This window comes from Cetorhinus maximus, chromosome 19, assembly GCF_964194155.1.
Source record: "Cetorhinus maximus chromosome 19, sCetMax3.hap1.1, whole genome shotgun sequence".
NCBI lineage: Eukaryota > Metazoa > Chordata > Chondrichthyes > Lamniformes > Cetorhinidae > Cetorhinus > Cetorhinus maximus.
In genome coordinates this window covers 59,380,190-59,395,478 of record NC_135897.1, presented here as the reverse complement: position 1 = coordinate 59,395,478, position 15,289 = coordinate 59,380,190, and the positions used below count along the sequence as shown (strand labels likewise).

Genomic DNA, 15,289 nt, shown 5'->3' with positions numbered 1-15,289 from the left:
GGATATACATACTGCTGTAAATTGTATAGCAAATGGGCTGTTGGAATATAGTTTAGCCAACAATGTAATGTAATAGTTCTTAAAGTTGAAGTTGATTATGGTAAACAATGAGGTATTGCAGTATATAAGTGATATTGTTAGAACTTTTGACTAACTTGGATCAATAGATATTTTCCTGTTATGTGGAATGTGTAATTTGGTTAAATGTTGCATTAAGAGCCATTTTATTGAATTAATTCTTATTAATTGGTTGAAGGATAGGACATGTTTGAATGAAACATTAATTTTTAATATTTAATATATTTAAAAAATATTTTAAATATTTAATATTCCAACAGCACAAACATTGTTCTTAAACAGATTTTATGGTAAGCGTGGATATATACCGGTTCCACAGCTTAGAATATGGAACAATTCATTATATGTATTTATCTTATAACAGTTCAGTTAACCAATTATGTATTCTTGCTAAACTTCCATTATTAATTTTCTTGAACATTTTTTGTTCTAACAGTAATCAAATGAGCGAAGTCGAGTTTGTGAAACAAAATGGCTAAAGAAGAAAATAATTTTATCAACAAAGGGAATGAAGATGAGCTGGTAAAAAGTGTTACTTCGTTAATCAGGTTCTGCTTTTTTACTTTCCTTCCTTCCAGCCCACTCTTTTTTGAAATCCATGGAATGAAGTATACATTTTAGTTGAGTTTATTATAAATCAACAATTTAAAGTTCAGAGTTGTGCACTTTTTAACCTGTGATTTTACTTGCATTTCTAACTATTATTTTCTGGAAGCCTTTAATATAAACTTGTGATTTTGAGGTCTATGAGCATTGTAGTAAAATATATGCTTAGTGATTAAATTAGGATTGTCAGTTGGTTGTCTGGGTTAAAATCCTTAAGTGGATCATAGTTCCAAATATTTCTCTAGGTTTTAGTATAACCTAGTTACAAGGAGGAATAGTTCAAAACTTGGGAGGTAGGAGGAAGACAAGGAGGAGAATGCAGAGGAGATGAGGGGAAGGGTGTAGGTTGTAGCTGTACATGTTGCATTGTTTATATATTAGATGGGGACCAAGAGATATTGTTTGAGTTCTTATTTATGGCACTTTACTCATATGCTGATAGTCTATCTTAGCACTACACAAGGCAATTATTCGTAGTGGTACATATGCCATTACATTGTTTCTTAGACTTCACATGGCACTGTTCTACTCCAAATTGGACTAAAGAATTTAGGTTTGAAATTTCCTGCTTCGAGACTTTATTTTGTGCTACTTGGCTACAATTTGTTTGTAAGTGGAGTTTGAATGAGGGATGAATATTTGATTACCACCACTTTGAATGTAATTCATCCAATGCATAAAGGTTCCTTTACTGTCTATCCCTCTCTTCACCTTCTAGCCCAGTGGACTTTGAAACTTGTTTTTCACATATTTTAAAAGCCCTTGCTATTCTGACTTAATGTTTGACTTGCAATTGTTCTGAATTGTAATGTCTCTCATGTAATAATTGCTTTCAATTTTTTGTTTTGTCAAGTCCTTCCTATAAACCAAAACATGCCCCAACTAGGTTAAGTGAATATGTTTACTGAATCACTTAATTCTGCTCAGTTTGATAAACAGGGAGATATTTTTGTGCATATCTTGGAGTAATTTTATCAACTTGATGATTGGAGCATAGGAAAAGGAGTTGGCTATTCAGCCCCTCAAACCTGTTACACTATTCAATGATATGTCATACCTGAATCTTAACTCCATTCACCCGCCTTGGCTCCATATCACAATATCCTTGGTTAATAAAAAGCTATCAATTTCAGATTTAAAATGATTAATTAGCTCATTTCTACTTTTTGTGGTAATGAGTTGCATACTTCTCTTCTGAATTGCCTGACTAAATGTTCTCTTGTCTTAAACTACCTGGACAGAGGGAGAAATATTTATCTATCCTATCAATTCCTTTCAAAATCCTTGAAAACCTCAAATAACCCTTTAATTTTCCACATACCCCAGAATACAAGCTTAGTTTAGGTAATCTCTCCTCATAATCTAACCCTTGGACCTCTGTTAACATTCTGTTGAATCTTTGCCTCAAGGTCACCCCTCCTTTCTAAGGGGTGGAATCCAGAACTGCACACAGTATTCCAGGTGTGATTTAACCAGGGCATTGTATGGCTGTAGCAAAACTTCCTCCCCACTATTTTCGAGTCCTTTCATTATAAATGTGCAGTTAGTTGCCGCAGCGACATTTTGAAGGATGGGTGTTGGCAATGAAACTTGTATAGTAGGCCCCAATAAATTATTCATGAACACAAACAATTGTATTGTTTGTAAAATGAATAAACTATAATTCTCCTTGAAAGGAAGTGGTATCCCACAAGGATCTATCTGGGGGTTCAGCCATTCGCTATATTTATTAATTACTTAGATAACAATAGATAGCCGTATATCAAAGTCTGCTGATGACACTAAGATTGATGGCATAGTAAGTAGTGCAGTCAGGAGCATAACATTAGAAAAATTGACATTGATAGATTAAGCACGTGGGCAACACAGCAGAGATTGGGAACTTGGTGCTAAAAATTGAGTAAGATATCACTGTGTGGCAAAATGAGTATGCGTTCAAGTTCATATCCAGGAAGAATACTATAATTCAGGAAAATAATACTAAATGTAAGTTTAACTCATAACTACAAGTATTCTGAAAACTTATTGTTTCAATGGAAAGCAATTACTTTGCATCATAATTTGCAACATTGCTGCAAGTTGCACTGAAATTATATAGGAAAGTGTTGTCTGTTTTATCATGTAATTTTACGCTACAATTCCTCATGCCCCTACTTTGACTACACTCGAATGTACATTCTACATTATAAAGCAGTGATTTAAATATATTTCAGAAACCAGTATAGCCACATATCTAGAGGAGAAACATTTGGACATTTAGAGCACAGAAGGAGGCTATTTGACCCATCGTGTCTGTACCGATCAACAAAGATCTGACTACATTAATCCCGTTTTCCAGCGCTTGGCCCATAGCCCTGGAGGCTATGGCAATGCAAGTGAATATCTAAATACTTCTTAAATGTTACGACAGTTTCTGACTCAACTACCCTTTCAGGCAGTGAGTTCCAGAATCCCACCACCCTCTGGGTGAAAAAATTTCTCCTCAACTCCCCTCTTAGCCTTCTACCTCTTACCTTAAATCTATGCCCCCTGGTCATTGACCGCTCTACTAATGGAAAAAGTGCCTTCCTATCCACTATACCTATGCCCCTCATAATCTTATACACCTCTGTCAGGTCCCCTCTCAACCTTTGTTGCTCCAAGGAAAAGAACCCCAGCCTATCCAATCTTTCCTCATAGCTCAGACCCTCCAGCCCAGGCAGCATCCTGGTAAATCTCCTTTGCATCCCCTCCAGTGCAATCACATCCTTCCTATAATGTGGTGACCATAACTGCACACAGTACTTTAGTTGTGGCCTAACCAGTGTTTTATACAGTTCCAGCATAACCTCTGTGCTCTTGTATTTTATGCCTTGGCTAATAAAGGCAAATATCCCATATGCCTTTTTAACCACCTTATCTACCTTTCCTGCTACTTTCAGGGATCCATGGATGTGCACAGTAAGGTCCCTTTGATCTTCAATACTTTCCAGGGTCCTACCATTCATAGTGTAATCTCTTGCCTTGTTAGCCCTCCCCAAGTGCATTACCTCACATTGTTCTGGGTTGAATTCCATTTGCCACTGCTCTGCCCACCTGACCAGTCCATTGATATCCTCCTGCAGCTTATGGCTATCCTCCTCACTATTTACCACCCTGCCAATTTTCGTGTAATCCGCGAACTTTCTGATCATACCCCCTCCATTTAAGTCCAAATCATTTATGCACACCACAAACAGCAAGGACCCAGCACTGAGCCCTCCAGAACCCCACTGGAAACAGACTTCCAGTCACAGAAACATCCCCCTACCATCACCCTCTGCTTCATGCCTCTCAGCCAATTTTGGATCCAATATGCCACTTTGCCTTGGGTCCCATGGGCCCTTACTTTCTTGACCAATCTGCCATGAGGGACCTTATCAAAAGCCTTGCTAAAGTCCACGTAGACCACATCAAATGCATTACCCTCATCAACACTCCTGGTCACTCCTCAAAAAAATTCGATCAAATTTGTCAAACACAGCCTTCCCTTAACAAATCCATGCTGACTATCCCTGATTAATCTGTGTCTCTCCAAGTGCAGATATATTCAGTCCCTCAGTGCTCTTTCTAGTAACTTCCACACCACAATGGTTAGACTGACTGGCCTGTTATTTCCTGGTCTATCCCTTCCTCCCTTTTTTAATAATGGGACAATGTTAGCAGTCCTCCAGTCCTCTGGCACCTCACCTGTGACCAGAGAGGATTTGAAAATTATTGTCAGGGTCCCTGATACCTCTTCCCTTGCCTCCCTCAACTGCCTGGCATACATCTCATCCGGGCCTGCAGATTTATCAGCTTTCAAAGACGCTAAACTCGCAAGTACCTCCTCTCTCTCTATGTTAATTTCCTTTAATATTTCACAGTCCTCCACCCTGATGTCTATACCTGCGTTATCCTTTTCCATTGTGAAGACTGACGCAAAGTATTCATTGAGGACTGCACCTACGTCTTCCGGGTCCACACACACATTACCTCTATGGTCCCTAATTGGCCTTACTCTTTCCTTAGTTATCCTCTTGCTCTTTATATATTTAAAAAATCTCTTTGGGTTTTCCTTTATTTAACCCAACAATGCTTTCTCATGCACTCTCTTAGCTTTCTTAATTTCCTTCTTAAGTTCCCCACTGCACTTTTTATACTCCCCTAAGGACTCTGCTGTATTGAGCCCTCAGTATCTGCCATGAGCTTCCCTTTTTTTCTTAATCCTATTCTTTATATCTCTTGACATCCAGGGTTTTCCGGTCTTAGTCCCTCATTTGTCTTTATGGGAACATATTTGCCGTGTACTCTCGCTATTTCCCCCTTGAATGCCTCCCAATGCTCTGACACAGTTTTGTCTGCAAGTAGCTGCTCCCAGTCCACTTGGGCCAAATCATATCACATCTTAGTAAAATTAGCCTTTCCCCAGTTTAGAACTTATATTCCTGGCCCAACCATATCCTTTTCTATAACTATCCTAAATCTAACTGAGTTATGGTCACTATCTCCAAAATGCTCCCCTACTGATACGCCTTCCACCTGCTCAGGCTCATTTCCAAATATTAAGTCGAGAACTGCCCCCTCCCTTGTTGGGCTTTCTACATACTGTCTAAAATAGTTCTCCTGGATGCAACTTAAGAATTTTGCTCCTTCCCTACCTTACACGCTAAAACTATTCCAGTTAATGTTTGGGTAGTTAAAATCCCCTACTATTACTGCCCTATTATTCTTACACTTCCCTGAAATTTGATTACATATTTGACCCTCTATCCCTCCCTGACTGTTTGGGGGCCTATAGTACACATCCAACAGCGTGTTTGCCCCTTTTGTGTTTTTCACTTCTACCCATATGGCTTCATTTGATGATCCTTCCAAGATATCATCCCTCCTCGCTGCTATAATTGATTCCTTGATCAATATTGCAACCCCTACCCCTCTTCTATCCCCCTCTCTATCTCATCTGAATACCCTATAACCAGAATATTGAGCTGCTATCCTGCCCTTCTTTTAGCCAAGTCTCGGTCATAGCTATGATATCACACTCCCATGTGCCTATCTGTACCCTCAGCTTGCCTGTCTCATTCCTCAGGCTCCTTGCATTAAAATATATTCCATTTAGCCTTGCTAAACTCACTTCTTTCACATCTAGCTTATATTTCGTCGGCCTTCCAGACTCACTTACTAGCGTTTTAACTTCTAATTCTATCTCAGCTTCTCTCCCCTCTGAACTACTTTTCAGGATCCCATCCCCCTGCCAATTTAGTTTAAATCCGCCCCAACAGCATTAGCAAACCTCTCCTCGAGGATGTTGGTCCCGTTCCTGTTCAGATGTAATTCGCCTAACTTGTACAGGTCCCACCTCCCCCAGAAACGGTCCCAATGCCCCAGGAATCTAAAGCCCTCTCTCCTGCACCATCTCTCCAGCCACACATTCATCTGCTCTATCCTTCTGTTCCTATACTTGCTACTGCGTGGCACCTGGAGTAATCTGGAGATTACTATCTTTGAAGTCCTGCTTTTCAATTTCCTATTTAACTCCCTAAAGTCTGCTTGCAGGACCTCATTTCTTTTTCTTCCAATGTTATTGGTCCCAATACGGACTACGACCTTTGGCTGTTCACCCTCCCTCTTCAGAATGCCCTGCAGCTGTTCTGTAACATCCTTGACCCTGGCACTCGGGAGGCAGCATACCATCCTGGAGTCATGTCTATGGCCGGAGAGGCTCCTGTCTACTCCCCTCACTAACGAATCGCCTACGACTATTGCCCTTCCACACTTCTTCCTCCTGCCCTGAGCAGCTGGACCACCCACAGTGCCATGGCCTTTGCTCTGGTTGGCCTCCACAGAGGAACCGTCACTCTCACCATTTTCCAAGGCCAAAAAATGGTTTGCGTGCGAGATGCACTTGGGTGGAATCCCTCTCTACCTGCCTGGTCCCCTTCTTCTGTCTGGCGGTCATGGATTCTCTCTCTGCTTGCACTTCCTTGAGCTGCAGGGTATAGGGTATTCAGACGAGATAGAGGGAGATAGAAGACGGGGTGGGTGAGGGGGTTGCAATATTGATCAAGGAATCAATTATAGCAATAAGGAGGGATGATATCTTGGAAGGGTCATCAAATGAAGCCATATGGGTAGAAGTGAAAAACACAAAATAGGCAAACACACTTTTGGGTGTGTACTATAGGCCCCCAGTCAGGGAGAGATAGAGGATCAAATATGTAATCAAATTTCAGGGAAGTGTAAGAATAATAGGGCAGTAATACATCCTGAAACGTGCTATCCACGAACCCCTCAGCCTCGTGAATGCATCGTAGTGCCCCCAGCTGCTGCCCAAGCTCCAAAACCCGGAGCTCGAGTTGCTCCAGCCGGAGGCACCTCCTGCACACATGGTTATTCAGACCTCTAGGAGCCTCTAGGATTTCCCACATAGCGCAGGATGTGCAAATCACGGGACTGAGCTCCCCAGGCATATCTTAACTAAATAGAATATGGACCCGTGTTTTTATTTTACCCTTACTCCTACTTGAGTATAGACTAGATGCTAGATCCTCTAGGTGCTGCTGACTGCCTGACCCAGGGTCCCCCTCTTGCACTCCCCTGCTTAAGGGGAGATATACTTGCAATTCTGCTTTCGATGCAAGATTACCCCTCCTTAAGTAAGGAGACCAAAAATGTGAAGGATTGGTCTAAGGTAGGATTTCCTCCTTCAGACCATTAAACCCTCCTCCATCTACCATGGAAGTCTATCAAACTCTGCTGGGTTGGTGGTGAAGCTGAGTTGGTTGGTAACACTCCACAGCCAGGTGAGTTATGTCACTGACATGTTTGGCCATCAGCACAGAGACGTACCCATGGTCATGCCAGTGACTGAAGACCAAGTGAGCTCACTAATTCAACACACCAATTATTAAGATGAGAGAGATTCTGAAGCAGCAAAGAATGTGCCCACCTTTTCGCAGAGTTCAGCTAGAAGATGGCCACGGACTAATGAATCATCGAGTTCTGAGTTGACTGGTGCAAGCCATAAGAGGTGCATGATCCTGGAGTATCAGAAGGCGCTGAGAGCTCTATAGTTCATGATCTGTAATCTGGAATTATCTGTGGACCACAGTTGAGCACTAACATTTCCCAGGGGAGGTTGGAGTTTCGTGGACTAATGCAGCAGATGGTGGCTGAATTATTTCATGCAGCAGATTCATCAGGCAGGGCATGCAGAGACACCAGTTGATTTTTATGCTTTGATGGAAGCTCAAGACTACAGCGCTTGAGGCCTTTGGTAACAGATTGGAGGGCACTTTAAATTGTGGAGGTAACTGAGGTCCTGCAGGGTTTGGTGGTTGCATAATTCCAGCCAAACAGCTAAAGAGTGAGACTGTCAATCCAGGATTAAGTGGAAGAGTGGCTAGCGCAGTTTGTGTTCCTCTCTGGGTGACAGCACCAGCCAGGGCTTGGTCTGCCAGCAGCAAGCACAGTGTCAGCTGGACATGGCAAATGAGACTAGGCAGCTCAGAATCTTCCCCCTGAGATACAGCCAGCAGCAGCTCAGTTTGGTGAGCCAACGGCAGTGAGCAGGATAATCACAGAGCCTGGCATCTGGTGTCCATCACTTCCCTGGTCCTGAGGAAACTGGGACACAGTGGAATAATGCCACTGGCCGAATGGCTCACCTAGATGCTGAAGTCAAATGGGGTGCATGGAAAGGATAACTTTGGCTATTGGCATTACCTACCCTTTCATACTGCTCCTTTGTTAGAAATTTGTTTGAATTTAGAAAAAAAATTATGAACGTATAAAGTACAGTTTAAATAATTTTGGATAATTCAAACCGAGGTGAACAATAAAAACCCTTTGTACAAAGTAACCAAATACTAAAAATGTAAGAAAAAGATGTTCGACAAACTGGACTCAATACCCCTTTATTCTGCACCAGTAGCTCAGGATCTGCATTTGGATGGGTGCTTCCTCAATATGTCAAGATTCAGATCTTCCTCCCATGGCAAAGTTATGCACTGCACAACAAATTGTAACAGTTTTCAGTATCTTTTTCCATGAGGATTGCAAGATATCCCAGCTCATTCAGGCACCAGAAGTCACTGTTGAGAACCATAGTGGGCCTTTCAACCATCTTCCTGGTAGCAGGATGGGCATGGTTGTATTGCTGTTACGTTGTGGAGCTATCAGGGCATCAACAGCCATGGCAACAAGGGGTAATCCGTATTGCCAATGATCTATCTTTCAACTCACCTTGGTGGCCCACACACAAAGTGCAATGACTGAATTTCGAACTATGTATTGTGGCATGCCATTGTACGATGGACTATTACTAAGAAAATCAGCGAATGAAAACTTTCTATTTCATCCAGTTCATGAGTCTTGAATGAGATATGTGAGCCATCGATCACTCTTGCATTCGAAGGGAACCAGTGATATTGTAAAAATGTTGCTGCTGGTGCACTCTTTGCTTCATTGTGGACATGAAAATTTGATGAAAGCTGCAGATCTTTGTGACTGGGTGGCAGTGACCACCTGAATGCAGGCTCTCGCTGCTCTCTGATGTAAAGTGCAAATGAAAGAAAGAAAAACTTGCTTTTATATAGTGTTTTTCACAACCACTGGAAATTGTGAAGTGTTTTACAGCCAATGAAGCACTTTTAATATGCAGTGACTGTTTTAATGCAGGAAATGTGGCAGTCAATTTGTGCACAGCAAACTCCCACAATGACCCGAAAATCTGTTTTTTTATGATGTTAATTGAGGGATAAATATTGGCCGGCCAGGGTACTGAGGATAACTCCCCTGCTGTTCTTCTTTTACATCCACCTGAGCAGGCAGACAGGGCCTTGGTTTAAGGTCAAAAGATGCAAATCTGACTCTGCAGAACTCTCTCAGTAATCCACTAGAGTGTCAACCTAGCCAGGAAAGATCCAGAGCCATAAAACCTGAGGACTAAGGTGACCATCACTTTAAATTTTAACACTATACAGCATTTTAACTGTGGCTGGAGAACATCACGGAGCATGCTGAGGAGTCAACCAACAGCCTTTTTTCATGAAGTGCAGCTGTCTGGTGGCTCTGACAATTGCAGCTTATGCACTCTTCTGAGGGTGATAACAGCAGCTGGGATGAAGGTGTCTTCACTTGTCCCACTTTCCTTCTGGATCTTCTACCTCTGCTGCTCCTTTTCCTCTTTCAGTATAATGGCGAGCAAGGGTAATGTCGGCAGGTCATTTTAATAAATTAAGAACACTGCAAAATCGATTTGAAGATGTGAAGAGTACAACCTGTATGTTTCATGGAACTGCAGATTTGCGCCGGAATCAAGTGGCAACCAGTCTCTGTGCGTCAAGAATTCTGGCTCATTTCCCACGGGAATGTAGTCATGTTAATTTACCATGAGGATTCTGGGGACAGGTCTCGATGAACGAGCATAAAAGAACCAGGAAATTCAGGCTTCTCGTAATAATGGGGACGTCCCCTTGATCCTTTATGCTGGAAATTGGCAATGCTCTTGATTGCACATCTTTTTGGAAGCAAATTCATTCTTTAACAGATAATGTTGTATTAATTTTTATTAATTGTACTCTTGAAGTCATTTAAAAAAAATTATTAACCATTCAACTCAATCGAGTAACTGCCATCTTAATTGCTTTTAGCTATAATGCAAATGTAGATTATAGCTCAAAAACAAAGTCTTACTTTAAACATGCAATGCATATGAATTGTTGTGAACTTTATCTTTTGGCAACTATAAATAAGCAGTTTGCACTTACTTTTTATGTAGATCTGTGTTTGCACTGTGTTTGATTAGTCACGTTCTCAAGCAGTGATATGCAACACATACAAACAAATCAACAGCATGCTAATGTTTAAAATAGAGAATGCACTCTTTGAGCAAAAAGAAAGTCTTGTTACCAACTACTGACATAGTTTTTTGTTGCAGGAGATTTATGGTTATAAACAATGTCTTTGGAAGCTGGTTCTGGTTGCAATTGGTGTTATCTGCACTGGTGGTTTCCTTCTCCTGCTACTTTACTGGATGCCTGAATGGAGCGTGAAGGCAACGTGCACCCAAACATCTCTCAAAGAGGCTGAAATTGTGCTATTGAGGACTACAGTAAGTATGCAGCTGGTAAAAGTAAACTGTCATCATTGTATTTGGATTTTGTATTTTAGACAATAGCAAACTGTGCACAACCTGTTTCAAAGAAAAATTCAGCACAATTAAAGGTTCAGTGACAGCATTTTCCAAGTAGATACAAATAAGGGACAATTTTTTATAAGTGTCACATTTAGCTTCAATTATACTGATACCAATGATTTCTGTAGCAAAACAATAGTGAGAATGGAATTTCATTGCCTCCTCATTTCTCTATTGAGTTATTAGAAGGCTGTATTTACATACATGCAGATATTTGCACAGAATGTGATTTGTTAGATTTAGCCTGCTCACAATTTTGCTCAAGAATTTAAAAGCAAAATAGCTCTCCTGTCAATTAGAAAATAGGCATTTGACAATCATTAAAAGAAAGACTTTGCTTGCAGTGTGGTTAGACTTCCGTTGGAGCAAAGTGAAACTTGTGAGACTGAGATTGGGTTATAAAATATACGGGAGCGATTGCTGATTTCTGAAATCAATCCTCAAGATGATAAAAGTTTGCATCAAGGCTTTGGCACAAGGCAGAGAAGATATGTCCTAACATGTAGCTTTGTGTAGGTAAAAAATTGGGATCTTTGGATTGACTGGCTGAGTCTGAGGCAAAAATTTCAATCAGAAACTCTTGATTTTGTACATTGTGAGATCCAGTCTGAGAGGATAATGAATAAGACCCTCCATGGAAAGCTGGTGAGGTTGATAGAGTTAAAGGGTCTTGGGAAGCACCACTACAAACGACCTCAAAGAAATATGCCTTGTTTGTACCTGAACTATCCCCTGAATGTCTTCTGTTGCACCGTTACTCTTTTTCCTCTGCAATCTATTGCATTCTACCTGTGGTGGATCCCTTCTTATTCAGTCCTTCTCCAGTTGACAATTTTTGCCTTTGATCTTTTCTGGCCTCTTCCCATAATTACTCTAAATTGAATCGTGTTGAGATCACTGTTAGCTGGATCAGAGGTTCTCAGCCAGAGGTTGGCCACCCCTAGGAGTCTATCAAAAAAAATCAGAACATTTGCAGAAGTTGGGCCTTGCTCCATCTGCCTATCTCTCTCTCTGCTGAATTTTTAAGCCAGGCTTGATTGTGTTGACCATTTGGTTCAATCAATGACCAGAACTGAGCTTCATCGCTCGTTCAGGCATGAGAAAACTCACAGCTGCAATATGTCACTACACCTCTCACCTGAGCCTTGATCTGGTGCCCATTCCCCTCACTTGAACCTCAATCTCGTGTCCAGCACCAGTAACAACTTTCACATGAAGCCAAAAAGCATATATTTGTAAAACTAATTTTTATACTACAAAATACTTGTGCTACAGGGGATTGGTAGAATTTTTTTATATCGTGGGATGGACGGGAGGCCCTGGAAGGGTGCAATGGTTGAGAACCCCTGAACTAGGTGATCTTCTACTGTAAAACATTTCGCTTACCCTACTTCATTTCCCAGAACAAGATCCAACGTTGCTTCCTTTCTTGTTGGACTGGATTGAGAAAGTTCTGTAATACATATATTAGAAATTCCTTGCCTTCCCTACCCTTAACATTTTTCCCAGTATGTATTGAGTAATTAAGACCTTCTAATAAAACTACTGTATTTTTGTTTCATCCCTTTGAAATTTGCCAGCGAATTCTAGTGTTTCTACACCTTTTTAATCTTTTAGCACAGGTCTGGATTTGAGGAAAAAAACTTCAGGAAACACACTATACAGAAATTAATGGGAATTTTCGCCGTTTCAACCTCATCTCACAACAAGAGTGAGAGGGCAGGGAGGGTTGGGTGGTAGTCAGCATGGGGTGGTGGGGACGTGGAACGTTTAAAGCTGTAGAGTTGATGCATTTAGATGTTCAATTCGCGGTCATTCCCTACAGATTGTTTGCGATTATACTGTAACTCATCCCATTAAATTTGCACATTCTGCAATATAGGATATTAATTTTTAAAATTCATTTATAGGATGTGGGTGTTGCTGGCTAGGCCAGCATTTATTACCCATCCCTAATTGCCCTTGAGTTATTTGTGTTAAGTTTCTCCTTTTCAAATTTCAGGTAGTTATGAACCAAGCCTGTGCTAATTACTCAATACTAAATGTATTATGGCCCGTCTTCTTGTTTGTCTGGAACATATTGTAGCAGAATATGTCCTGAGTGTAATTATGACATTCTGACTGAGCAGAGTGATGTCTGCACAGATTATTACACATGCGCAGATGGCCATTTTGCATTGGCAGGAGTCACAGCAATTAAAAAAAACCTTGCAACAATGTAACAGCTCCCCCTCTGTTACTTAACTCAGGCCAAATAGATTCAGTCCTATAACTAGAACTGTAACTTCATGCTTAATCAATATTGCCATGGCTTCTCCTGTTTTCCCTTTTTATCATTTCTGAATACTTGGTTGCCAGGAATATTAAGAAACTATTCTTGACCCTGATTGAACCATAATCTCATGTGACAACTTGTGACCAGCTCACCAGCCTTATTAGTTACACTAAGGACATGGATGCACATACAGTTTTGTATCTCACATTTGCTGTTTCCCTCAATCTGTTTCTTGCAATTTTTGGGAAGTTTCTCATTTTAATGTGTATGTTTCTCTGTCCTTTGATCTCCTTGCTGTCCCCTTCCGCAATTTTCTGATTCTCCTTCCGCAATTTTCTGATTCTCCTTCCGCAATTTTCTGATTCTCCTTCCGCAATTTTCTGATTCTCCTTCCGCAATTTTCTGATTCTCCTTCCGCAATTTTCTGATTCCCCTCCTGCAATTTTCTGATTCCCCTCCCCTGCCAAATTAAGTGCTCCCAAACAGCACTAGTTAGAATCTCAATGTGAACTTTGGTTCCAGTTCTGTTCAGGAAGAACCTGTTCATCTTGTACAGGTGCCCCTTCCAACCACGCATTTACCTGCTTTGTTATGATGTGGCAGATGATGTGTGCCAGCCAGATCAAATCCATGAGGGAAACTTGATCACACGGTCGCAACTGTTTTGTAATTTGTATTTTATTTTGAGAAGCATGCCTTGAATTCATAAGTAATAAGACTACCGCGACTTCAGAGGTTTTTTAGAAAACTAAATTAAACATTTATTAACAAAATGAAAACATTTCAAGCATGTACATAAGTCTACAAATTACTATTGTAATAACTCCTAAAACCCCTAATTAATCTGGCTCTCAGTTATACCTCTGTTAAGGCAACAGTAAAAACAAAATAGATTTAAACAGACCCAGGCAAAGCAACACAATACCCTGGACAGTCACATTCAAAATGAGTTTTCTCAGGTTTGGTTCCTGTAGACAGCAATTTGATGCACAGATGCTGGAGGCTTTTCACACGTGTTAGATCTTAGAATGCCTTCTCCTCTTACACATAGCCTCATCCCCATTATACATGTTTCTCCCCTTTTAATGCAAATTCCATTGTTCCCATATGTTTTTGCAACTTTACTTTTCCCATAATATAAATCTTTCATAGTACTAATTTTATCAATAACCTTTGGGAAAAATAAACACATTGTTTGGCTTAGCTTCTTCTGGCTAGGTGTAACATCTTACCATCTCTTTGAAATTCAAACTACCCTAATTTATCTAAAAATGCAAATTTTCCTTATACCTCACATTCTAAAACTTCAGCCATGTTTATGTAATTAGCATTTCAAACCTAGCTTGTTGTTGATAACTCAAAACCTGCAGACCAGCTGTCTTCAATTCAATTAAATACTCCCCTCCCTAGCTCCTGAAACTCCCTGAAGGATATCAATGCATTTTTTTCCTTGGGCTGTAGTCTTGATTTGTGGAAGATTCATTTAAAAAGTCTGTTACTTCCTAATTTTCTATAATAGCCCATATTTTGCAGTCAGTAGCAAAGGGAGGGTGCCAGCTGCTGACTTCAAAGATGATGTGGGCTCTAGAACGTTGACTTACCCTATTCCAATGTGACTGTGAAAATTATGCTGGCTGCAAGGGATCTGTGATGTTCAACAATGATGAAGTCATTGAGCAGCCTGATTAGCCAATCAGATTGAAGAATTCTCATGGCAAACCGGGAAGTAAAATGCACCGCTTATAATTCACTTTTTAATCAGTGTATAAAAAGCAAAAAGAAAAGTTGAGACATACACATTGGATTAAGGTAGCTGAAGTATGATCAGTGTTAATAAAAAATAAAAATCATTTAATTTTTAAATGTTATGATGAGGGAATGGCACACCACACTTATAAAATTTTATTTTCAGGCCTAGAGAGGTTATTCAATAATTACAACTCAATATGCCGTTAAAAACTTAGGTGCGTCTCATTCAAAAAGACTTAGCATTTTCAGTGGTTTATACAACGAAGATAGTGTGTAAAAAGTTGAAGTTCATGTTGGTTCATTGATTCTGTGTTGATTGCATCTGTGAAAACTGCAACAGCTCACTTTGTGGAGCAGTCGGCTATCACTACAGCTTCTGGATT

The 15,289-nt window shown here is 40.4% G+C and overlaps 1 protein-coding gene across 5 annotated transcripts in view; it reads left to right on the top strand.

Moving 5' to 3' along the window:
• The first annotated feature begins 513 nt into the window (after window positions 1-513).
• LOC144693823 (polyamine-transporting ATPase 13A3-like) overlaps window positions 514-15,289 on the top strand; it is a 176,470-nt gene continuing 161,694 nt past the window's right edge. For all 5 annotated transcript variants that reach the window (XM_078563888.1, XM_078563886.1, XM_078563890.1 and 2 more), the window contains exons 1-2: window positions 514-600; window positions 10,625-10,798. In XM_078563888.1, the coding sequence (XP_078420014.1) occupies window positions 550-600; window positions 10,625-10,798 (225 nt within the window). In that variant the 5' untranslated portion in view covers window positions 514-549. The remainder of the gene's footprint in view (window positions 601-10,624; window positions 10,799-15,289) is intronic.